At 35.8% G+C, this 27,270-nt stretch overlaps 2 protein-coding genes across 7 annotated transcripts in view; one reads left to right on the plus strand and one right to left on the minus strand.

The window, feature by feature from the left end:
* On the minus strand, positions 1 to 27,067 carry ddx23 (DEAD (Asp-Glu-Ala-Asp) box polypeptide 23). 2 transcript variants are annotated; one of them, XM_087305258.1, is made up of 17 exons: positions 26,833 to 27,067; positions 19,969 to 20,147; positions 19,787 to 19,888; positions 18,828 to 18,921; positions 18,674 to 18,739; positions 18,441 to 18,579; positions 18,066 to 18,199; positions 15,459 to 15,571; positions 15,147 to 15,290; positions 10,185 to 10,410; positions 8,161 to 8,306; positions 7,899 to 8,076; positions 6,673 to 6,915; positions 4,780 to 4,931; positions 4,557 to 4,665; positions 3,684 to 3,858; positions 1 to 865 (listed from the first exon to the last, which is right to left on the minus strand). In XM_087305258.1, exons 1-17 carry the CDS (start codon positions 26,842 to 26,844, stop codon positions 642 to 644), a joined length of 2,436 nt encoding a protein of 811 aa, XP_087161384.1. In that variant the 5' UTR covers positions 26,845 to 27,067; the 3' UTR covers positions 1 to 641.
* The window catches only part of birc7 (baculoviral IAP repeat containing 7), a 17,708-nt gene continuing 14,108 nt past the window's right edge, over positions 23,671 to 27,270 (plus strand). For 3 of the 5 annotated variants that reach the window (XM_087304874.1, XM_087304876.1, XM_087304875.1), the window contains exon 1: positions 23,671 to 24,545. In XM_087304874.1, coding sequence (XP_087161000.1) covers positions 23,981 to 24,545 — 565 coding nt within the window. In that variant the 5' untranslated portion in view covers positions 23,671 to 23,980. The remainder of the gene's footprint in view (positions 24,546 to 27,270) is intronic. The other 2 variants (NM_001430917.1, NM_001098768.2) reach the window with 1 other exon arrangement.

The following is a 27,270-nucleotide window of genomic DNA, read 5'->3' on the forward strand; positions in this document are numbered from 1 at the left end:
GTCAGTCTAAGGACTTTATTAATAATCCATACCGAATGAACATTTTTACTCATCCTCTGACTGAAATGCAGTATCTACAGATGCATTCTTGAATTGGTATTGGTTTTACACAATTTAAAAATCACAAACATTATATCTCCTGTGTAAAAAAAAAAAAGAAAAGAGATGGGCTGTTCTACAGTTTAACATTTGACTATCTGTCCATCTTAACAAAACCAAGGGATTGATTTCTCTCTACTACAGTTTTATCACAGACATCTACATCTTGGGGTTGCACCATAAAGCCGGAATAACTGGCAAGCCAATTAAGTTTCAGTTTAGTTTGCACCAATTCTGGGTTTATGGTAGCTCATCTCATATCAGCTGCTCCATAATAACACGTCAACAAAATGACTGAAGTCAAGCTGCCTTCACGTTGCCTAAAACTCAAAATTGGTGCAAACTTAATACATTTAACTGGATAGCCAGCTAATCCATGGAACAGGCCCCTGGTTTATCTGTCAAGAAAAGTGTAATGTACGATCTCATGGTTTACTGTTTTTTTCTGATAAACTTGGATATAGAAAATCTGGAGCAGTAAAACAGCACAAATGTCACAACATGTACAAATGAAAACAAGTAATGTGTGTAAATAACGCGGATCAAGCAAAGATGGTCTCCTCTCTCCTCTTCTTGGTGAGGATGGTGCCAGGCTTGTGCTGAGCATCTGGGTGATTTGCCAGCTCTGGCGGGCAGGTGGACACTGGGCTCTCTAAGATGGCCTGTTTCAGGTCGTAGAACACAGACGAGTCCTCTTTGGTCAGGAAGGTCATCGCCACACCACTCTTTCCAGCACGACCCGTTCGGCCAATACGATGGATATAGTCTGGAGAAAAGAGTTCAAGTTACCGATTCATCTATAGAGTAAGAATGAGTGAAGGAAAGCCTTTAGGAACACTGCACTTTTTAAAACTCCCCTAGAGTTGAATTGTTACCATTTTTTAATTCATTCAGCCAATCTCCGGGTCTGGTAAGAGCAGTTTTAGCTTAGCTTAGCATAGATCATTGAATCTGATTAGATCTTTAGCATCTCACTCAAAAATGACCAAAGAGTTTTGATTATTTCCTATTTAAAGCTGAACTCTTCTGTAGTTACATCGCATACTAAGTTGTTGCTGTTTTCTAGGCCGATATGGCTAGGAAGTTCCTAGTAGGAACTATACTCTCATTCTGGAAAAATCATGGAATTTTGACATGGCATTTTCCACGTCTGGAAAGTTTTAAAAAAACAGAAAAACCCATAAAGTTTTGGGAAAATCATGGAAAGGACATTGACATTCAGTCATTTAGCAGACATTTTTGTCCATAGCTACAACACTAGTGCTTGCAAAATTATTTTGTACGGCGCTGCAAAAAAGGGCCGGGGTTAAACAATATGATTAGAGATAAATAAAAGTGAGCGATTGCTCCATATTTTAAATTTCTTATTTTAAATTATCTTTTATCGAACTAACGCAATCACATGATGCGATTTCACAAGTAAGAATTCACCAAGCTTGAACTTTCGAATGCAGTGACATGTGAAACTTGTCGCACGGGCTTGCGTTTCTGGTCTGCCACATTCGCATGCCTATGAAAGGAAGTCTATGGATCGAAAAGTGCAGTGTGATCGCGGCTTTTCAGTAGTAGTAGTTTTATCCAACTATTACTAGTTTAACAAACTATTAAGATTATCTAAAATTAGTCTGAAAAATATCTGTATGTTGGAATGGAGGGTAGTTGTTTTTACTTCTTTTCTTTTCTTGTTCTCATTAATGCTGTTTAAGCATCTATTTTATATAGATATAAGAATAAATGTAAACTTTTATGATATGCTGTAATAAATTTAAACATTTCTTATTATTTACCGAGTATATGTAGACATTACATGAACATTAGATCATGAAAATTGACTTGAAAGTTCTGGAAAAGTCATGGAATTTTTATAGTAAAAATGTGTATGAACCCTGTGCGTTGAAAGGGGCCTTTTTTAAATGGTTTGCTAACGCCTATGAGTGTTTTACGTGCTGTTTATGCACCTTGCGCGCCTTGCGTTTTAACTGCTTTCTGCGCATCGCGTTTTTGCAGTTGCACACTGTGCGCTCGCAGTTGAAAAAAAGTCAACTCTGAGTGAAAAAAAGCGTGACGTCACTTTTCATCCTCTAATCAAATAAAAGCAGAGGCGGGGTTTCCGTTGAGGTGACTGCAGTGTTTGTGTTGTCAAGACGACTACAGAGATTTTTGAAGATGAAGGAGAGACTAGTGGTTGCTGTTTTGAGTTGTCCAGTGGTGTCTGACTAACAAATTTTGAATATCACAATATTAATAAATATTAAAGTTATACCAATATTAACAGCAACACTCGTGCACTATACCCAGCTTAAAAGGTACACCACGCTTCTTTTTTTTTTTTCAACAAAAAAGGCAGTGTGGTGCGCCTTGCGTTTTTAGAACGGAAAATCACGTTCAGTGTGATTGGCCCCTTATACTTCTATTTCAGGCGTATGCATATGGTTTGACGCAGCCTTTGCGCAGTTGCATAGCTCTTGCCATGTCTGGGCTCTCGAAAAATGTGACTACACGTCGCAACGACGCGTAGCGCAAGCTCTTTGATTGGTCGGTTTAGCGGTGATGAGTGTGGCCGGTGCTGAGAGCCGCAAGCCCGTTGGAGCGAGCGTTTACAAACGCCGAGTCCCGTGGAAGAGCTCCAGATGCAAACTTTTCTTTTCTGTTTAATTTACAATTAAAGTTGTTGCACTTCTGTTGGTTCCTGCCTCTAAATGAGCAAGTTTTAACTACTTGTAGCGTTCAGAAAAAACAAAACACCTGTGAAGAAACTCGACACAGAGGAACATAAAAACCTACTGCCAGCTAGCGTTTCAGAAGTGTTGTTGCAAAGCAACACAAACAGCACGCAAAGGTATGAATGCATGACTACGCACAAGCCAGGTGCCATGAGTCCAGTTAGCATAGCTTTGTTTAGTTGCACCAGTTCTTTGCGTGCAACAGAAACGCGATGTTGTGAAGCTTTTACAATTAATTAACTGAGACGAATTAAAGCACTGTTAGTAGTGAAATCAGTTAATCGTTGCATCCCTAATCCTGAACCGTAGCTATTTGAACTGGAATATGGAAGTTAGTTAATTTTCAGGCAGTGCTTAATATCATTGCATCTGCTGCAAAGTTTCCTTAGTACTACATTAGAATGACAGTATAGTTTTCAACTTTTTTTTTTTAAACAAAGAAAAATTATATTTTCATAATTATCAAAATTTCATCATTAACCCCAGTTTAAAATATGGATGAAAAGTTCTGTTTAATGCTTAAAATAGAAAAAAGAGGATATTGCGCTTTATTTATTTCACATGCAAGACCATTGTCAATAACAGAATCCAATGAAGAGCAAAAAAATAAATAAACAAAAACTAAATTAATGAAATGGATAATATACTTGATGTGTCCAATAAAAACCAACAAGAGTCATACAAACGTTTCAGTCATGTAGGACCTTCCTCATTGTTCACATTCAATTGAAACAGTTAAAAAAAATATTGCAATAATTACCATTATCATAGCATCACCCAGTCCTACGGTCAAATTGATGAGAAAATATGACCACGAGTTCTGCTTTATGAAAAAAGTGGCAGAGATGATGTTAAACTCACCCTCGATGTTCTTGGCCATGTCGTAGTTTAAGACCATCGAGACGTCCTGAATGTCGATTCCTCTGCCTGCCACATCTGTGGCCACCAGGATGTCTTTGGCTCCGGCCTTCAGGTTGGAAAGAGCGAACTCTCTCTGTTCCTGACCTTTACCACCGTGAAGTGTGCAAGCATTGTACTGCAGAAGAGGGGAAAAAAGAAAGATTGAGTCACTGATTAATTACCAGCAGGTCAGTATGTCATAAAATCTCTTTTAAAAAAGTTGTATTTTATTTAGTAATGCTTCACGATCTACGTTGAGCTATAACAGGCAGATGTCCATTTTCTTCCTGAATTTGCAGCTCTCATAGATTTGCTTACCAAGTCTGTCTAAATATGGCTGTTTGCTATTATTATGTACATCTTTAATATCAAAATCAGATTGGTTGGCTTTTTAAACATTATGCGCCTAGGAAGATAGCATTTTTTGCCATCTTGACATAAAAAAAATGCTGCTATGGTGTCCCAAAAAACTGCCTAGGTAGCGGTAAGCTCTGTTTCCAGATCATGGGTCCCACCCCTTCATCACCAATAAGCATTTCGAAGCCACGGTTTACAGTAAGTTTATAACATCTAAGGAATGTTGTTGGGCATGTTGTGAAGCAGAGTGCCTAAAACTGCCAAGCTGTTACACATTCAATGTAAACCATGTCTTCATTTCACAATTATACATTCAAATTCAACATTCATTTCAACAATTACAGCTCTATGTGTGTAAAGTATGTTACAGCAACTTCAATTGCAGCTCCACCAATCAGAATCAAGAAGCAAAACAACAAATTTTAAGAATTTACTCCTGTAAAGCATTACAGACAGCACTTAACACAGTGTACTCACTCCCATCTTCTCCAGAGATTTAGCAAGCACATCGCAACCCTTCTTTTGGTTAACGAAGATGATGATGGGCGGCTCGAAGCCACTTGCCAAAACTTCCAGAAGCTTCTTCCTGTTCGCCACAAGAAAACATTTGTCAATTAAAAACTGAAGAACATTTTTTGGACAAAGTGCGCTTGAATAAAAACTACTCATTTCGACAAATGATGGGTTAACGTGTTCTGACCTCTTTTCACCCTCGGACATGAGGATGACCTTCTGCTCCACCCTCTCGTGGGGTTTGCCTGCAGAGCCGATGTACACCACCGCCGGCCGACGGAGGTAACTTCTGGCCAGACGCTCCACTGCAGGAGGCATAGTAGCCGTAAACATGACCGTCTGAAACACAAGAGATATAATATGATACAATCTCATGCAATACAAAGACATTTAGGAAAATGAAACATAAAAGAAAGCAACAGAAAGGACGCTTGCGAATTTATTACACTTAGTAGACAATTTATTTTAATCAAAATTTCTAATTAGCCAATCAAATAGCAGCAACTCAATGCATTTAGCCATGTAGACGTGGTCAAGATGATCTGCTCAAGCATCGGAACTTGGAATAAATAGGAGTTGAGTGACTTTGAACTAGGGAATTTTTACAATTTCTGCAATAAACATTGATATTTTATTACGGTTTCTCAAGATAGTTTAATAGCTCTATTTGATGGACCTCAGGGGAGTCGTTACAGTATTTAGGTAGAGAAATTAAATAAACACAATGCAAAAAAAGCTTTTCTTACTTTGCTTTGTCTCGTTTTCAGTCCAAATATCTAAAGAATTATTTACATATTTAAAATAGTAAAAGTATTTTTTTGTTTTCAACTTCGGGAGAAAGAAGTTTACATTAAATTACACTGACTTTTTCCCTAAATAAGTAAAATTATTCTGTTTTTGATGACAAAAAGATTATCATAAATCATAAAAACTCTATATAAATACAGTAATTATGTAAGGTCTATCCTGTCTTATATCAACGGTTCAGGTTGCTGGTGGTGGTGTAATAGTGTGGGGGATATTTTCTTGGCACAGTTTTGGCCCATTAGTACCAATTGAGTATAGTGTAAACGCCTCCGCCTACCTCAGAATATTGTTGCTGACCATGCCCATCCCTTTAAGAACATAGTGTCTAGCTAATTTCTTGGCACACTTTGGGCACATTAGTACATATTGAGTATCGTGTCAATGTCACAGCACGAGTATTGTTGCTAACCATATCCATCCCTTTATGATCACAGTGTACCAATCTTCTGATGGCTAGTTCCAGCAAGATATCACACCATGTCATAAAGCGCAAATCATCTCAAACTGGCTTCTTGAACATGAAAATGAGTTTAGTGTACTCAAATGGCCTCCACAGTCACCAGAACTCAATCAAATTGAGCACCTTTGGGATGTGGTGGAACACGAGATTCACTTCATGCATGTGCAGCCGACAAATCTGCAGCAATACGTGATGCTATCATGTCAATATGGACCAAAATCTCTGATATTATAAGAATATTTTCAGTGTCTTTGTCACAAAGGATTAAGTGAGTTATGAAGGCTAAAAGGGCGTCTAATACCGGTACTAGTAAGGTGTACCTAACAAGTGGCCCATTTTTAGCATAGCATGGTTGTTGGTCTAAGCATTTAAATAAAACCTGCTGATCCACTGAGATTTGTGCGTAACCATCTTTAAAGTTTACAAAGAATTGTTTTTAAAAACAGTAAATATCCAGCTATGGGCAGTGAAAATGGCTTGTTGATGTCAGGAGTAAGAGAATAATCACACAACTCTAATCCATGTAAAAGTAAGGTATTTCTAAAGCTAAATGGGGTTCCAAGAGCATTCAAGCAAGTTGTACCCGTTAAAGTGGCCAGTGAGCGTATATTAAAGTGAGCAACACGAGTTTAAAGGTCCCATGAAAATAAAATAACGCTTATTAGATGTTAACATCAGTATTATTAAGTTTTAAGATATAATAAGCTAGTGGGCTCCAAGACAGTGACAAACGTCGAATAAAAATGCACTTTATGGGACCTTTAAAGTTAGATATGACCTTATTTAAACCACAATGGCTGAGTTATCGGTTACCTGTCTGTATTTGTGTTTGCCGGACTCAAAGTTCTGCATCATCTTTTCAGGGTCCTCTGCGTCATCTGTGTCTGGTTTCTGATTGGTCACAGGAATGTACTCCAGAATCTTCTGGACGTCGGGTTCGAAGCCCATGTCAATCATTCTGTCGGCTTCATCCAGTACCACATATGTGCATCTGCTCAGGACGAGGTATCGGTTCTCCAACACGTCGATCAAACGACCAGGTGTTGCTATGACAATCTGGGAGCGAGGAAGAAAAACATCAGATCTACAGCTGCAATTCAGTTCCATTTTTGTTTTAGAATACTTTCTAAATGTATTTACAATTTTAGTTTTTAATTCAAAGATTTATTACTTTTGTATATGTCAGTTTTGTGTTAAAGACAAAAAGTGTAGCATAGCTTTAACCTTGTTCCTATATATTATAATGTGTCCTGTTTTATTAATAAAAAATGTATGATTATCAAGAAATTACAAAATAATGTTCGAATTTGACCATGATTTACAAAACACAGCAACTAAAATCGCATTCAGTGTAATATGTAGTATATACTGCAAGCAATTTGTCAAGCATTTCTAGAACAATCATTTAATCATTAAATCACCACCTTTTAAAATACTCTGAGAATAACTGTTTGGCCCCAAAATACTAATTAATTGTAATTTCTTAATATTTTTATACAACCATTCTTCTTTAAACCACTGCATTTGAGCCAATTTAATCAATAAGTTCATAATATTTTAAAATACATTTAATATCTGTATAAAAACAAATACAGACCAGAAAAAGTGTTTAATTTTTATATGGATATATCCTTTATGCTGTACATTGTGTTGGGAAACATTATTTCACCCAAATTTTGATATTTTATTTTCCCAAAAGCTATTTAAAACATTAAAGTAGACATGTGTATATAAATGAACTTTAGTGAATTAAAGAAACAGAAAATATTTTATTAGATATTGTTCTTTTTATAAAGGCTTTGATTCAATTTAGTTTTAAGTTATTTTAGCGGAGCAAATTAAGCGAAATGAAAATAACTTTTACTTGTAAACTAGCTCAAACAAGTTTTTAATAATAAGTGTTATATTTTATTTCGTTTTATTGTTTTAGTTAACTACAATAACCCTGACAACAGCACAAAAACTATTATGAAATGAATTATCACTAAGTAACCAATAGCAATATATAAATGAAATGGTTGATGAGATTTCACTCTCACCTCACAACCCATCCTAAGTCTGAAGCCCTGATCCTCTCTGGATATTCCACCGATCACAGCTACAGTTCGGATGCCTAGCGGTTTGCCGAATTTAATAGTCTCCTCCTCGATCTGCTGCGCCAGCTCACGAGTCGGAGCCAGAATAATGGCGTATGGTCCCTGATCAGAGTCCTCAATCCTACAGTAACAAATCCAATCGTTTTTATTAGTGATCTGATTCCACAAAACCATAAAAGTGTGAGAGAGAAAAGCCAGTTCTTGCCTGTCAATCTTGGGTAGAGTGGTGATCCAGACCAGTAAGGGAATGAGGAAGGCGGCGGTTTTACCGCTACCAGTCTCAGCCACACCGATGATGTCACGGTTCTGTAAACCAATAGGAATGGCCTGCCTCTGGATGGGTGTGGGATCCTGGAAAAACATGTAAAAAACATTTACAGTTGAGGGCAAAATTATTAGCCATCTTTTGAAATATTTATTCTTTTTCGAATATATCTCAAAGGATATTTCATGGAGCAAGGAAATTTCCACAGTAATTTGGATAATATTTGTTTCTTTTGGATAGTCTTATTTGTTTTATTTTTTTTATTTTTAGCCCCCTTATGACTTATTAGTTTTCAATTCTCAACAGAACAAACCATCGTTATATAATGATTTTCCGAATTACCCTCACTTGCCTAGTTAACCTGATTAACAGGGCTTCTGCAGGTTTCACCAAGTTACTTTTAAGACTTTAAGACATTAAGACCATTAATGAAATTTTAGACTTAAGAAGGAGTTTATCGAATGGCCCAGATGGAAAATTATTTTATTTGCCCTATATTTTTTATATACATTTATAGATATTTATGTAATTTAATACATTTAATAATACAATAATAATTTATTAATGAAAAGTTTTATAATTTTACATATTTTTTAGCAAAATATTTTAAATATTATGTCAAAACAAGCAAGCTCTAGTTGCAAACAAACTTTTTACAACATAAACTTTCTTTAAAATAATAAAAAAAAGACTGTTTTAATAACAATAACAATGTTTTAATAACAATAATAAATTAAATGTATGCACAACAGTCTGCCTGGGTCAGTGTCCTCAGCAGTAAATATACGAGGAACTTTTAAACTTTTAAACAAATGTAATTTTAAGGATAATAATTAAACTATTATGGCAAATAGAGTAAAAAATTACAATCTTAAACAAAAGTTCAAAGTTTTATTGAGATGGATTGTTTGTGATTGTATAGATGTTGGCCAGATTAGTTATAAAATTAAGACTTGTTAAAAAGAGAGATTTAAGACCTAAAAACAATATTTTGGTATATTTAAAACTTTTTAGGACCTAAAATTCTGTTTTTGAAATGTAAGACATTTTAAGACTTTTTAAGACCCCCAAGATACCATGTAGTTAAGCCTTTAAATCTCACTTTAAGCTGACTAGCTGACATGATACTAGTATCATGCAAAATATCTAGTAAAATATAATTTACTGTCATCTGGGCAAAGATAAAATAAATCAATTATTGGAAACGAGTTATTAAAACTATTATGTTTAGAAATGTGTGGGGAAAAAACGGCTCTCCCTTAAAAAGAAATTGGGGAAAAAATATACAGGAGCTAATAATTCAAGAGGGCAAATAATTCTGACTTCAACTGCATATATAAGTGTAGAGCCCATTCAGTATGGAAATAGCACCAGCAGCAATCGCAAAGGTCTACATAGGATTGTGCAAACTGCTGGACGCGTAGTAGGAGGTGAGCTTCCCTCCCTCCACGACATCTACACCAGGTGGTGAATGAGGAAAGCCAAGAGAATTATCAGCAACTCCAGCCACACAAGCCATTGACTTTTCACTCTGCTACCTTCAGGCAGACGGTTCCGCAGCATCTGATCACGCACTAGCCAGCTGAAGGAAAGTTTCTTCCCTCAGACTATCAGGCTGATGAACACTTAACACACCCAACACAAACTCTTCCATACCCCTCACTGCACACCATTAATATGTAGCATGCACTGCACTATAACCAATCCATACTTGAAACAGTACTGCCTACAACAACTATTTGGACACCTATTCATTGCACATATCGCTGTTCTGTTTTTTTTTTTTTTTGGGAGTATGCTGTTATATTTTGCACTGTCGTTGTATTTGCACTATCTGTATTTTTTACTGTCTGGAGCCAGCACCTAAGCTTTCACTCATCATAGCACACATGCTGCTGATGATGTCACAATAAAAGTGATTTGATTTGATTTGATATTTTAGACCAAGTGAATGAATGACAGACCTTATATCCACACTTTTCGATGACCTCCAGAATGTGTGGGGGCAGTGAATACTCCTTCCAGTTGCGGATAGGGTTGGGGATCTTCCCTCCTTTGGTTGTGATGCTGTAATCCTCTCTGAAGATTCTCCAGTCTCTGTCGGTCATCTCATCCAGCTTCTTCTGAGACCAGTGCCGGTCGTCCCAGCGCTGCTTGGCCTCCTTCTTTCTCACCTTCTTCAACCTCTGTCTGTGAAAATCAACAAATAACTTCATTACTGCATCTGCCAATTGAGAACTCAAATTACTCTTGATCTTTTGACGGATAAGAGAACGTTGCACTATAAATTATCCTGCAACATACACAACTTTGTTATTCCAATAGTTCTCAATATGACGATGGGAAAAACTCCACAAATTCTACACCATTGCCCCTTTAGCTTCTGTTCATCAATAGTTTCCATTAAAGGATGTACAAAACTGGAATATTGCATAAAACATTTGTGAATAAAGCACAGTTTCCATGAGAGCTGCACGATTCTGGCTAAAATGAGAATCGCAATTTTTTTTGCCTATAATAAAGATGACGATTTTCTCACGATTCTGTAGATGCAAAATAAAGGTTAACATGAGTGGGCTATTATTGTTATTCTTAAACATGTAGTTAAACAGCAATAGGCTTTGTGTAGCTGTACTGTTGGTTAAAATGCTAAATTTTGTATAGACTTGAACAGACTTTAGATTTGTCCTGGTCATGCTGATGATAAGTCTGATGTTGAATTATTGTGTATGAGACATATGGAATCTGTAATTTCCTGCTTAAAATCTCTCACTGACATGATTTTCGTGAATACAGAAGCCTGGGGCGGTGTTTTTGCATTTCGGCAGGTTTTGGATACTTTTTGGGCTGGAATCAGCCAGCTACATCTTTCAATACTGTGTTCGCTTTCGGTTTCATTTTCACTGCTAAGAGCGGTTCACTTCCCATGTTGCTCCCAAACGATCACTCTGTGCCACAAACTGAATGTTATTTACAACTTTATTAACTGTAATTTACAGCTTATGCAGGTTCTGTTTACTAAAGTAGACTTCATTCAGAGGCCCGAACACGCACCCCCGGAGTCACTGTGGTAACAGCTGACGGTCAGCTCACATCACTTCTGATTTTGCGGTCGCAAATACATTACATGAAGACAGAAATTACATTTTTGGGATGAATTATATCTTATTAATACAGCATGTGACTCTTTCAACACCATTTGGAGGTGTCCACATTGCTGAACAACGTATGGTAAAACAATGTGAAGACTTTTGCTGCCACCGTTGCTTCTCTCCGGAACTTGTAAATATGATTGAAAGAATTGTAGAAGTGCTGGATTAAGATCGTCTAGGGCAGGGGTTCTTAACTGGTTTGGCCATGGGACCCACATTTTTACATGGTCATCAAGCCGCGACCCAAATTTTTAGGAACTATAATATAAGTTAAGGAATTTTCATTCATTTGTATTTATTTGTTAACAAACAAAAGTAGTGACAAAAAAATCAAGACATTCACAGAGACTTACAAATAAACACTATTTTACAGCTGTCATTTAACAAAATGGATCAAATTATAAAAATATTATATATATACTGTAAACAGTGATTAGGAAATGTTCACTTACTATGAACTAAACTGAACTGTTAATGAAACATGTTTTCTGGTTTCTAAATGTTGTTTTAATTTAGAAGGTTTCATGCTCTCTTTTGAGAGCACCTCACTACATATGACACTGAGGCTTTAGGTCTTTTTTTCGTCAATATATGTAAATCCATACTTTGCATATTCAGGGTGGTACTTGCGCTATGACATATTTGTTGCTGTAATGAAATTAAATTTCAGATGTCAAACATCATGGTTGTCGCGCACGAATTTCGAAATAAAAGTCTGGTACAAGCCAAATAAGTAAAAAATTAAACTTTGTTGGTTTTTTTGACCACACACTCCGTGACCCACAGAAAATGTTCCAGCGACCCACCAGTTGAGAAACACTGGTCTAGGGGGTAGAATCGAGATCGTGATCTTTTTACGATTAATTGTGCAGCTCTAGTTTCCATTCAAAAATTCAACTAATTTGTCACTTCCTGATAAACTGGCATCAAACATTAAAAGGATTTGCTGGTTAGGAGAAGTCACTGTGGGTCTTTAATACCTCAGAAGATGAAATGTAATTAAGTGCGTTGACTTCTGGAGGTCTGAGATGCTCTTTGGGATTGCAATACAGTTCCGGGAGGTAATACAACCACTTTGACGACAGACTTTGGCAGATGGAATTTAGAAAGACCGCACCAACATGTCAGATTACAATGTGGACAGTCCGCTGGTTTGTTCATTAATGAAATAACTGATCTGTTTACTGATAAACATGCTGGAATTTATTCGGCAAATGTATTTTCATTTAAGTTTATGCACGTTTTTGTTCATCAAATTAAAAAGTTTATCCTACTCTATTGTGTGCATAAGTGTTTTCATCCTCATTTTTTTTTTTACAATTATGCACATCCAGGTATTTCCAACAAGCATTTTTCAGGAGTTAACACTTAGCTATTGCTGGATTCAATTTGGAGATTTGGCATGCTGTCACAGGAGAGAACCCTGAGCTTGGAGATGCTTGGAGATACTTGAGCCCAGGGCTCCCGCCTGGTCATGTAGCATGACAGGGCGTGCAAGATCAGGTAGGTCTCAAGAGCTCACCTTGGTAAAGGAGGAAGGGTGGAGATGGGGGGATTCTTCAAAAAGAATATAAGGAAGGTAGGACGAATAGGTTTATTTATTGGAGGCTAGAATGCAACTGATTGGTCTAGCAATGACTTCTGATTGGACTAGCAATTATTATAGATGCAAAACCAGCTGTTCATAAAACTTCATTTATTTGCTCATATTCCAAAACTGTTTGGCTATTTGTTGTCTATTAAATAAAAATAGCTGCACACTGCTTTGTTTGTCTTTTCATAAAGACTTAAAGGTCAGTTGAAATTTAAAAGGTTTTTTTAGATATTAGTTTCAGTATTGTTCGTTTTTAGAATATCAACAAGCTAGTGCATACATTAAAACAGTGACAAAATTCAAGTTTAGAAGATATAGAATAGATATAAACATGTAAACTTGTAGTTTGTCACTTCCATTTAAATGGGTCAGCGTTTTTATTCACGTCACATCATACTTCAGTTTCTCATCAAATCTTAATCAATCAAATGCTTTCTAATATCTGACATGCCCCACCCCCTTCAAGATGCTTCACATTTGTTGCGTTTGAGCTCAGCCACTTTCACAGGCAGATCAGTGATAAAACAAAAAGAGGAGGAACTACACTATGTCCCACCCTCTCTTGATATTTCATTGAGACATTTCAAATCACTTCAGGTGACCTTAAAACAGGGTTTATTCAGGTTACAAGTCAAATTTAAGACTTTTAAGACAACTATTAATTATTTTAATGATCTAGGCGCAAAGTCTGAAGCTCAAGGCACAAAAGCATTAAGGGCATATCTGAATCCACTTTTGATATTTTAAGGACAAAAAAATATGCTTTGCACCGGTCTACAGGGTTGAGTTTATTCTCTTAATGAGTTATGGGTGTGTTTTGAGAATAAACCAATTAGAGTCTCATCTCTCATTCTCTTTAAGAGTCAGTTGCGTTGCGCCATGGCGCATTTGCCGTGTACATGGCGGACTTTGTAAGTGGAAAAAACTGAACGCTTCACAAGCGAGAAAACAGTTAAACAGACCATCTGCAGCGCAAGAATGAGCCTCCTCCAATCGGCCTTTACTTTCACTTTCTGTCTTTTGTGGAAAAGCGCAAAGATTTGTTTCAAAACTATTTGGAAATTCTGTTCTAATTTCCAGCCAACGAATAAATGAACAATAATAACGAAGTGAGGTGAAAAAAACAAAAACACACATGCTATGCCCAACATGATCGAAAACCTAACAGCTGGACAAATCTAAGCTCATTTTTAATAAAACAAATCTAAATATGACTATAATGAATACCACTAAATTGTCATAAATAAACTAAAAAAGCCCCCCTGAGATGATTAAGTCATGAAGGCAGTGGTTTTTATATTTATGTAGAAAGTAATTTTTTTATATATATTTTAATCTTTTCATGCTTTTTTATTTGTAAAGATATTTGCATATTGACATTTTGCATGTTTTAAGTAATGTGTAAGCGAGGCGCACAACTCATGCGCTTTAAGCTGCTTTCAGCTGGTCTATTGAACAGTCTATTTTAGCTCCTCAAAATAGCAACGTGCCAACAATGCGCCTTAACACACCTCTTTGTGGCGAAAATGGATTTATTATTTAAACAACATGACAATAATTGGAAAAATTAGGGTTGCATTGGTCTGAAAATAGCAACACAACGTGGAAACATGTCTTGCATCTTATTTCGTTGGGTGTGTGATAGGGCCGTTAGACTTTACAGAGTTAAAGACTAAGGATTTTTTTCTAATGGCCTGGTATGATCATGTATAATAGTTAAATTTTTTTTTCCCTGATAAGGGAATTTAATTTTGGGAATTTGCTGTAAAATGTCTAACCGCTGCTGTCAATTGTATATCTTTGCAAAAAAAAATAAATAAATAAAAACTTTAATATAAAAAAATAAGGTTTTATTGAAATGTATTGTTGGCCATTGGATGGATGTCGGCCAGATTGAGTAACTTTATTTGGACAAAGCAAAATTAAGACTCGTTTAAAATGATTTAATACCAACAACACAAGATTTTAGTGAACTTATAACTTTTTAAAGCCTACAATTTAGTTTTTGAAATTTAAGAAATTTTTTAAGACCCAGAGGACACCCTGTTTGAAATAAGAGATGATGCAATGCAGTACCACAATTCAGCAAAACAGCAGCCTATAATTTTTTACTTTCACTATTGTTTTGTGTGTTGCACGTTGCTTATTATGAGTTCCCATGAAGTGTGTGAGTGTCTTACTCCTCTTGCTCCTTCTCTTCATTAGTCCTCCTCTTCTCCATCAGGTCTCCATAGAATCGAGACTGATCTCTCTTTTGCTGCTTGAGATCGATGCCAGCGATGAAGCCTCGTCCGTACAGATGAACCTGATGCTTTTCTTTATAGCTAAACACATAAACAGAGTCAAACCTGTTTCATCACCTGATACACTACATAAATATGTACTCACTAAAGCAACTAAGGCAGTGAAGATCAATTGCAATGTAGATAAAACGATACTAAATAATCAAATAAATTCAAGCAGTTATTTATGGCATCTGAAAAGAAGCTCACATTGGATTGTAGTCGATTGATGTGTCTTCAGACGCATCCCACTCAAAGACAAACTTCCTGTCGTTGAGATGGCGTGTACGCCGCCGCTTCTTCATCCCACCAAGATAACGCTCCTAAAGAGAAAACAATTAATACCGATTCACCACTCAAAGACATATTACCACCTAAAGCACTTCAATGCACAGCAGAAAAAAATAGTCTGACAGCAGGATTAATTTGAAAATGATTTTCAAAAATGTTATTGAGGCCCACTCTAACTCCCAAACAGATATTTAGTAATAATTTGCTCAAATTTTAATAATGCCTTAACGCTTTTTCTACCTGACACATTTTGCTGATTGCCTATCATTGTGACTCGACATCTACATATGTAACTGTCAATGCTAACATTTTTTTAAATTTTGGCTTTGCTCCAAACTTTTTTCAATGCTGAAAAAGGCACACTTCATATGAATTTGTTTGTTTACCTGTTCAGCATCATGTGATACATTTGCTAAATCATTTGCATATCATATTAACATGCTTATATCCAGGAAAATTGCATTTTTGCTTTTCTGCTATTACTCAACTAATTGCTCTTATAAATATTAGCAAAAACTCATACAGCGATACAATTTGCTGTTGAATCGGAATTCCAGGTGCATCATTCTAACTGCATCCTAATAGATTTCATCACAGTTTTTTCTTGCAGATTACGTGACATGCTTGATAATGTCAGCTTACCTATTATTGATACAACAATTATATCATAGATAGTTAATTTTCATAGCTCTAATTTCTACATACCCACTATGCTTACTGATAAATGAAAAGTCTAGTTCTAAATAATAGTATATTTAAAAGATTAGTTTCAGCTATGATTAATTGAAAGCATGTGAAATTACCACATATACTAACTTGTTTTACTCCACTCACTTCAAAACTTCATTTAAGTGTTTAAAATAAATCCTTCTGTGAGATCATTCCATATTTGTCCATGATTTTTAGTCACATTGAATCATTAAAAGCTGTTTATACCGCAACCTAAGGGAATTTCAGAGATTCCTTCTTCATTGGTGTTAAAGGTTTCTGCACAAGAGCGTCCTCTTGTATTCTGAGAAGATTTACTACTAATCACACAACTGTTTTTCCCTGACAAGATGTGCGCAAAGATCTCAGCTTTCGATTAATTATATTTGCGATTTCATTCTGATTTATCATGCAGCCCTAGATGATCTAAATCTGTTGCTCCCAACCTACCAGGGATGACCAAAGATTTATGAGGGGTCATTCATAGTTTGATTTTTTACAAGTACAAATAAAACAAATACCAGTTTGATGATTAAAAACTAATTCTTGACAGTTCATTTTATCATTTTAAAAATCTTTAAATATCAGGATTCAAACAAATTTTTACTACAAAATTTACATGATTTTTCCAGGACTTTCAAGTCAAATTTCATGACCTAATGTATCATGTAATGTCTACGCATACGTGGTAAATCATAAGAAAAGCAATGAAGGTTTACATTTATTACAGCATATCATAAAACACACAACAATCTCTTTAGTTTCAATTTATTTTTTATATCTACGTAAAATAGATGATGCTTACACAGCACTAATTATGTGAGACCATGTTTTTGGCAAAGAAAGGAGTAAAAAAAACAACAACCTCCATTTCAGTATACAGATATTTGTCAAACAAATTTTAGATGATGTTAATAGTTTGTTAAGCTAGTAATAGTAGGTAAAATTACTTCTATTCTAAAGCCGCGATTACACTGCAGTTTTCGCTCCACAGATTTCTATTCACAGGCAAGCAAATGCGGCAGACCAAAAACGCTAGCACGTGCGACAAGTTTCACATTTTACTGCATTCGAAAGTTCAAGCTTGGTGAATTTTTACCTGCGAAATTGCATCACTTGATTGCGTTAGACCAATAGAAGATCATTTAAAATAAGTAATTTCAAATATGGAGCAATCATTACAAAAACCCAGCCCCTTTTCATACCTCCATACGACAGAATTTCGCATACACAGGCTCTGGTGTGACCGCAGCTTAAGTCGCTTTGGAGAAAAATGTTTGCTAAATGACTAAACGTAAATGTAATATCCACGACTTTTCCAAAACCTTGTGGGTTTATCTGTTTTTTCTAAACTTTTCCAGGCCTGGAAAATACCATGTCAAAATTCCATGACTTTTCCAGGTTTTCAATGACTGAATGAACCCTAAAATATGCAATTACAGATACTTACAGCTAATTACTTTCCAGCATTGAGCAAATTTCTTTCTGTCTATAAGCACCTCCTACTGTCAAAAAGTGGATTTACATTTTCTGTCAAGGCTGTTTGCAGTTCAAACTGGAATCTGTATACACTATTTCTAACATTACACGAAAATATAAATATCAAAACTTTACTTGAAGAAAGTAAATCATAGTAGATAACACAAGTCAACCAAACTTATTCATTTAAAAAACCATTGTGTCAGCTATGAATTTTTTAGGGCTTGTAAATGTGGAATTTTTTTAAATAGGGGTCTCTTGGAAAAATGTTTGAGAATGACTGATCTAAACAATGGTGAGTTTCTCCTCCCGCTGAATAAGTGAGGACAGTGTCATCACCTTTATAGCCACAAGCTCTTTTCCTTTGTCCTTTTCTTCTCTAATCTTCTGTCGTTCATCATCGTCATCGTTCCCATTGTTCTCTCTTTCCATCCGCTCCCTTCTTTCCCGTCGTTCTCGCTCTTGAGGATCCTCTACAATTAAGAGCAAGCAAGATAATGAGATGAAGAGAGCAAATAATGCATGCAGTAATTGTTTAGAAGTGCACAAGCATACAGATGATCTCTACGTGACCTTTTTATTCTTGCACTAGCATAAAGATGTGCCTTTTATTTAACTTTCTGTTTTTTATCGCAATGTAGCAACATGCATCTTCTGTAAAGCTGCTTTGGAACAATAATAAGCTTGAATTTAATAATGATTCCTGTCTCTCACCTAGCATCTTCCTTCCGATGTCCTGAAATACTCTTCGTTTCTTCCGCTCTTCATCCAGTTGTCTGCGTCGCTCCTCTGCCACCTGCTCTCTGCGTTTGATGGCCTCAGCTTCTCGCTCTGATTTAGACAAGAACTTGGGCTGCAAAAGGAGAATAAAATATGATTAGGGAAAAAAACAACAACCATAAAAATCGAGAGCATTATCTTTTATAAATATCTAAATATCTCCTGACTTTAGATTCTGCCTCCTCTTCTGCTTTCTTCTTGGCGAGCAGCTCCTCAAGAGAGAGAGGCTGAACCTGAAACAGCACAGAAAGAGAGAACATCAAATAAAAGCCACACAATATGCAGCTTTTATTAAACTAGAAATGACTTCTTATAGTGCACCTTGTCTTTCTTCTTCTCCGCTTCCTCCTCTTCCTCTTTTTTCACATCTTTCTCCCTCTTTAGTTTCAAATCCTTGGATTTAGGAGAAGCACTCCTGTGAAGACAAATACCAAAAAAAATAGTGAAATGCTTAATTTTTATATCAATAACTTTTTAAAAACATTTATTCAAAGATTTGCAATGACAAAACAGTGGTATAGGTGTCTCACATCATGATATACAATAATAGACCCATCTATTTTTCAATACAGCCATCGGCAAGAAATTCAAGGGTTTTGTGAAGGGTAAAATTAACAATAGTCTTTTAGTATACATTCTCCACAAACTTTTATCTTCTATGTCAGCTGTCAATTGCTCAGGATTATTATTATATCATTATTTGTTTCCTATTCAGAGTTTTTATTTATCTATAATCATGACAAAATAAATTCATCATTTAAACAGTATAATTTCAATAAAATACAAAAAATAAATATACACTTAGCTTTTAAATAGATACATAAAGAATATTCGCATACAGAAATATGGATACACACACCGTAAGGAATCTGTAATTGTAAATTTCTTTCGGGAATGGTAAAAGTGTTTTTCATTTTGTTAATTTTTTTCAAAAATATAAATTTGTTTTATCCTTTTCCTATGTAATTGTGTCTTATGATAGGTAAAAATGTTTTTCAAAATGTAAATTTGTCTCGAGCTTTGTAAAAGTGTTTCACACTTTGTAATATTGTTTTGCACTTCCCGGTCACCGTAGTCTAGACATTTTTACATATTAAAAACTATAGAACTTTCATCAGAAAAATTTCAGCACGTGTCAAAAATGATCCAGGTATATAAAAAAAAAAAACACACCGGCATGATCAAGGAAGACATGACACACAAATCAACTGCACCAGTCCCTACAGTGATCCTTATTTTTCAGCTACCGAGAAATTTTCAGCATTAAATACAAGTCAAACCTTGATTTCTTGGAGCGGTCTTTGTCCCGTCTATCCCGTTCTCTTTCTCGGTCTTTGCGGCTTCTGTCTCTGTCTCTATCTTTGTCTTTTAGACGACGATCTCTAAAAACAGAGAAGAAAAGTCCGTGTTTGGTGATCGTTAGCCTTCATATGAGAAGAACAGTATATAACTGTATACACACCGGTCTGGAGATTTGGATCTGCTGCGGGAGCGCTTGCGTTCACGGGATCTGTGACGTTTGCGCTCTCGGCCAGGAGATCCTTTACGATCGCGCTCTCTAGAGCGAGAGCGACTGCGCTTACGGGACTCTCGTTCCTTCCCAGCCGAGTCCAGGTCCTTCTTCTCAGAGTCACCAGCCATCTGGAAAGAAGAGCAACTGTGCGTTATGTTAAGGAGGGAGGTATGCACGATATCTTTTGATTGCAATAAACCGGCAAATCGTCAGCTCATGATAAAAAGAAAATTGATTTATAATAATAAAAACCACAATAAAACCTACAACAGACCATTTTCACATGATTGTGATGATGCCTGAAGTTTTAAATATCTTGTTTTTTTGTTTAATATATGTGTTTTTGAGCAGTATAAAAAAACTTAAATGAGATTTTTGAAAGGAACAATGTTTAAAATTTAACACACTTTCAGATTCCTCCCAATTTCAGGTTTTAATTTATCCAGATAAAGGCTAAAGTCTTTTTCATGATAGGACACATGGCAATATTCAATAACTCAATAAAGATATTTAAATATCTGCAAACTACTGTGAATAATTATTTATACAGTGTTCACATTGAATTTGCAGTGGTGTTCAAAACAGCACCAAAGCTTAAACACTTTATTGGAACTTTTCACTTCTGGCCTACTACATGCTGAAATATTGATAGAAATGGGCTAATATTCATTAATTAACATTGTACAATACGACTCCAGTAGTTCACTACAGTAGTTTTGTCGTACTGCGCCTTTAAGGCGAGTCCTCCCCGCCTACCATTTTTACGTGCCTTTCTGATTGCCTTAATCTCCTCCCTCGTCTGCGTCAGACATCAGACAGACTTAAAGTAAGATCTCGTGTAGCGTTTGTGAGAAATACTACAGTAAGAACTTTACCAAGGAGTATTTGTTGTGCAGTGTCATTGATTAGTCACACACAATATCGTTACAAAGTTCACGCGCGCGCACACACACACACACACACACACACCGCAGCAGACACACAAAAACACAAACACAAACACAAACACACACACACACACACACGGACAGACAGAGCACGCTTAGCTTTGCACTGTTTTTTCATGCATATGTGACAGGATACAGCTTAATCTCCACTGCTGTGTGGATATCTGCTATGTTATTGAACAAAATAAACCTGATTTAACATCCCCAAACAGGGATTGAAACGTCTTCCTTTATAATTGTTTTGACACGCAGCTGTGCTGATGAAGTAAAGCTGAAGTGAATCGCTGTACTTCATTACACACGTGCTCTGTTTTAAAACATTTTAAACATGTAAAACTTACACATTAGATGATGATTGATGATCCTAGCAAACTGAACAGATTTTTTATTTCCGGTTGCTTTGCGCACGTCTGGTCTTGTTGACATGATTATACATGTGACTACCGGGAAATGTTAATGCGCACAGCTGTCAATCAATTCGGTGGGCGGGGGGACCGCACTCCTGCGTCAAGTTGCGGTCGATCTAAAAACAGCTCGAATTGGTCCACTGTTTTTATGTTGTTAAATTAAAAAAAAAAGCACTGGGTAACTTTATATCACCCCAAGATCCTGGTCTATACACTATGCCTACACATATGTCTGTCCAAATAGCTTGAAAAGTAGATTTTTCACCATAGGTGCCCTTTAAATTTGGTTATTAACTAACAAAATTCCACTTTATTTTTTTACTTTCATTAACATAGTAACTGTAATGAATCTACCTTTTTTACTGTTGATTTTAATCTATTAACTAACATTAAGCAAGGAAACTTCATCGTGAAGTGTTACCTATTGTACGTTGCAACATTTCTTTTCCCTGAATTTGCATAAAATACAGCAATATACCAATGACTTTGTTTTTATACCTATTTAAAGCTCTATATCGCGATAATACCATATATCACCATAAAAGCTTCAACATTTAATCGGCACAAAAACATTTGACATCATCGTTATCTTATTCTCGAATAGAGGTAAAGCTGGTTTTATATACGCACATTCTGACTTTCCCCTTAATAATACAACCATATAAAAGTATTTGCAAACTCTAAATAGCGAAATCATATTAACTTAGCAGCAAATGACTATCAAAGTACAACATTGTTCACAGTCAAATTGTCAACAGTGTTAATGTTGTTTTCAAGCCACACTACCACTAATTCCGATCGAATATTCAAAGTAACATGCTAAACAATAACGTTAGAGACTTCTAAATAAACAAATGTGCTAATATAAAACCAACTTTACCTCTATTATTCTTGATACACTCACTGCTGTTCTTTCATTTAAACTCCCCGTTTTGCACAAATAAAATATTTTTTGTCAAAGTGCGTTGCTTATTTTGTTAAAGACTGTTCTACTAGCATAGTAACGTTATAGCTTAGATACAGTAACGTTAATTCCTTCACATTTGGCAGATTAACGTTACATAATTTCTGAAAACACCACATGTTCATATTGTTTTTTGAATCTGATGTACACTATAGAAGATTAGCTGCCACATATATTGCTTATATTTTGGAGATTCTTTTCTTATACCTCGGTAAATGCATTTAACAGATTTGACTTAAATAAATAGAAAGGGCCTTTTGTATACCTTAGGTAAAATTATTAACCTCATTTTAGTCAAACTACGTCAAATGTAATCATTAAAACGGGGATGACCATAATAAAACTATAACATTCTATGTGCAATATAACTTGAGATGAAAATAAATTCACTGGAGTTAATAATCTCGCTGCACCCCACACTGAAGGCAAAGAACACGGCAATGGCCAACAGAGTCTAAACAGAAGACTATAACGAGTGAACCTTAGTTATGAACAAACGTTCAGCTGTGCAGTGGATAACAAGAGAAGTTTTGTGCGTTTACTTGCCTTTATTGATCGAAATTAAGGATCTTGCGAAGCCTGTGCGTTTCACTGAGCCGCCATTATGTTTGGCGTCAACATATGACGAACTTCCGGCAAGGAATTGTGGGAGATGCAGTCAAAAACGATTTTTTTAAGCCAGGGAAGTTCAACAACAACAAAACAGTATTGTTGTTGCTGTTCTTTTGTTTTTATACATATATTTTGTGTTGTTGTGGTTCTTGCCTTGTTTTGTACAAATTGTATTAAAAATTCAAAGTTAAAAAAGCATTGTTATTTGTATCAGGCATATAATAACAGTTATATGTTATGTTATATGTTAATAGCATTAAAATAATACAAATTAATTGGTAATAATAACTATTATTATTATTAGCTATTAACAAAAATAATAATATAGAAATAAATAATTTTATAATCTATAACTAAAAGTAAGAACATCATTTTGGAAAGCAGGATTTTCTTTGAAATTGTGCCTAGTTTACCTTTTAAGCAAGGTAATAATAATTTAAAAATGAAAATTAATAGTGTGATAAAAAATGTTGCTCACAAAAAGCAAAAATAATAATCAACACAAATTTAAAGAAAAAATCATCTAAAAGTATCATCTAAAAAGAACATCTCCATCATCATCATCATCATCATCATCATCATCATCATCATCATCATCATCATTATCAGTATTATTGTGTTATTCTTCTTCTTCTTCTTCTTATTATTATTATTATTATTCTTATTATTATTATTATTATTACTACTTTTATTATTATATTATTTTTATGATTTTGATGATGGTGATGTTTATTGTTTTTCTTATCACTTTCAAAACATGTGTGTTTATAAATGTATCAATGAAATATTTCAATATTAATATAACCACAAAAAATATAAATATGCCTATAGGCAAAAGGTGGTCTATGTTCATATGATATCATGTGAAAGTTAGAGAAAATCACCATGAAAGGCGTCTATTGTATAAATTGTTATTCAGGGCTCGGCCACGGGGCAGCAGATCATTTTAACAACTTGCTTACATTCTGGAAATGTGTGCGCTATAGTGAACCGCCGCGCTGTTATTATCACTGGCCGTAATAATAGGCTCTATGGCGGGCGGAGGGGGGGCTTCGGCACACCTGAACAGCCCGCTATGGAAGGTGAGCAGGATGAGCGCAGATCGCGGACACGAGCGCCAGAGGAGCGCGCGCATGGAGGCGGAGGTTCGGCTCGGGATGCGCAGTGAGGAGGAGAGGCTCCAGACCTTCCACAACTGGCCCAGCGACGCTGCAGTGAGTCCAGAGGAGCTCGCACGGGCTGGCTTTCACTATCTGGGCTACGGGGATACGGTGCAGTGCTTCTGTTGTGAGGGCATCCTGAGGCACTGGGTGGATGGAGACACGCCGCGAGGGGAGCACGAGAGGCACTTCCCCACCTGTGGATTGATGAGAGGCAGGGATGTGGGCAATGTCCCGCGGGGCTCCTCTGATTCTGTGGACGGTCAGCTGCTGAGTCAGCTTCAGCGCTTGACCATGGACGAGCAGGGCCTGACCGGACAGGCTGCATACTCGGAGATGGAGACGGAGGACAACAGGCGATCTACCTTCCACAACTGGCCCACAGGAGCAGCAGTGCAGCCCGACACACTGGCACGCGCTGGATTCTTCTACACAGGTGCGTGGAGAATTTTTCTTTTATTTTGGGAACAAGGAAATAAAATTATGATGATTCACATGATGTTGATTTTATCAGAAGTGAAACTGAGGCGCTTCTGCTTCTTTCTCGCGCAAAGCCACAGTCACGCGCCTGCAGTCACGAGCACTGTGAATGCACGGAATGAGCGAGAGGCCGCGAGCACAGAGCAGAGCACAGCGCTTTATTCTCAAAGCAATAGTGTTTCTGGTTGCTCCTTATGTAGAAAGTGTGCATTCAGAAATTAATATCACTATCTGCTCTCAGAGGACAACAAAATTGTAATTTATAGGCATACACTGTAAAAATATACAATTTATGTATAATTATATATATATATATATATATATATATATATATATATATATATATATATATATATATATATATAAAATATATATATATATATATATATATATATATATATATATATATATATATATATATATATATATATATATAAACGTAAATCGGCCGTTGAATTACAGAAATTTATTGTAAAACAACAGAGGTTTAATCACAGAAATTTAAATTCAAGGAAATTTATTATTATATTATTAGGCCCCACCTTCCATTTTTCCCCTCAATTTTTGTTTAACGGAGAGAACATTTTTTCCGTAAAATTACGTATTTTAATCAATATTTACTCACCATTATGAGGTTCCAAACCTTTACGAGTTTCTTTAGAACACTAATGAAGATATTTTGAAGAATGATAAAAACCTGCAACCTTTGACTTCTATTGTAGGAAAAACAAATACTATGGAGGTCAATGGTTACAGGTTTTCTAGCACTGTTAGTCAGAAGTCAGAAATATGGTGAAAAGGCCAGAATTGTCACATAGCACACAAAAAGATAGAATTGTGAGATATAAAATGAAAATTTGGACAAAAGTAAAGCCACAATTCTGATATAAATTATGTAGTTATTAGGAACTGTAAGCAGTTCTGTTAGAAAGAAATCAAAGTTCTGAGAAAACATCTGAATTATTATGAGTTTTAAACTCTGTTGTAGGATATTCATTTACACTGTAAACCCTAATGTTGTCTTTACTTAAACAATCAAGTAAAGTTGACTGGACATTACTTTAAATTTAGCGTTTTGGTCCTGTAACCTAAAATTATGAGTTCATTTAACTCATATACAATGAAAATGCATAAACTTAAGATTTCAAGTATAGTTATAAGTTCAAAATCACAATGAATCGTTTGAAAAAAATAGGTTGTTTTTAATGTAGTCTTGACTGTAAAATTCCAACTTGTGCAAACTTTTAGTGCAAGGTCTTTTTTAAATCAGAAAACAAGACTTCATGTATAATATAATGGGAAGAAATTGCTATTTTTCTTTTAAACATTTTTTATAGTATATAATTATACACAGACACACACACAATGAACTGAACAATTTAAGTATAATCTAACAAACCGGCAAGTTAAATAAACTTAAATATGCAAGTTTTGGGAGACTCCGTTACTCAATTAATTTCGTTCAGTCAACTTATTAGGGGTTTCAATTGTAGGATACAAAGTAAGAATTAACAGATAAAATATAAAAATTGTGACATATAATCAAAAAAGGCAAGAGGAAAAAAAGACAATATTGTGGTCACTTTAAGGTTTCATTCGTTAATGTAACAATACTTGTGAGAATCAGAATCAGTTTTATTGCCAGGTGTGCTCCACACACATATTTGTTTAGGCTACAGAAGCTTCCAGTTTACAAACCATATCGTACATCAATTTTTAGTCATAGTTTAACATTTACTAATGCATTGTCAAAGTTCATGCTTGTTAATATTAGTTAATGCACCGTGAGTTAGCATGAACTGACAATGAACAACTGCATTTTCTTATTAACGTTAACTAACATGAACAAATAATGTAATATATGCATGGGCCATTGTTTATTCTTGTTAGTAAATGCATTAACTAACATTAACTAATACAACCTTATTGGAAAGTGTTACCAACATTGTCATATGTAAATTTATTCAGTGCAAGGATTCACTTAAAGAAGTGAGTTGTCTTATATAAACTGATAAAGTCTTAGTTGCCAGAAAAATAAAAATCTCATTTGCAAGTCATAGGAAAGTTCATTCAGTACAAAATAATACATAGATACTGCTACACATCATCCAGACTCTATAGGATGGGACTAGCTGGAAATAATCAGTGTTGGAAATGCAATAAAGAAGAAGGTACGTATTTGATCTGGGAATGTTGTCTAGTTTACCCATTGTGCTGTAAAATGTGGCTAGGCTGTTACTTACCTGTAGAGCCATGGCTATGCCTTCTGGGTGACAAATTAGTGATACCTAATATAGGTAAAAATTCCTTTATTCTTCTCAAGATTGGATGCATTACAGCTGCTAGGATGATACTATGTAATTGGAAGTGTCCCAGAATGCCAGAAATCCGGCAGCTAGCTCTCTGCAACTCTCACATGGTCACCCACTGAAGCTGAGCAGGGCTGCACCCAGTCAGGACCTGGATGGGAGACCACATGGGAAAGCTAGGTTGTTGCCGGAAGTGGTGTTAGTGAGGCCAGCAGGGGGTGCCCAAACTGCGGTCTTTGTGGGTCCCAATTTCCCAGTATAATGATGGGGACTCTATACTGCTCAGTGACTCTATACTGCCGTCTTTTGGATGAGACTTAAAACCGAGGTCCTGACTCTCTGTGGTCGTTAAAAATCCCAGGATGTCCTTCG

Source organism: Danio rerio, chromosome 23 (genome assembly GCF_052040795.2).
Source record: "Danio rerio strain M-AB ecotype USA chromosome 23, GRCz13ab, whole genome shotgun sequence".
Taxonomy (NCBI): domain Eukaryota; kingdom Metazoa; phylum Chordata; class Actinopteri; order Cypriniformes; family Danionidae; genus Danio; species Danio rerio.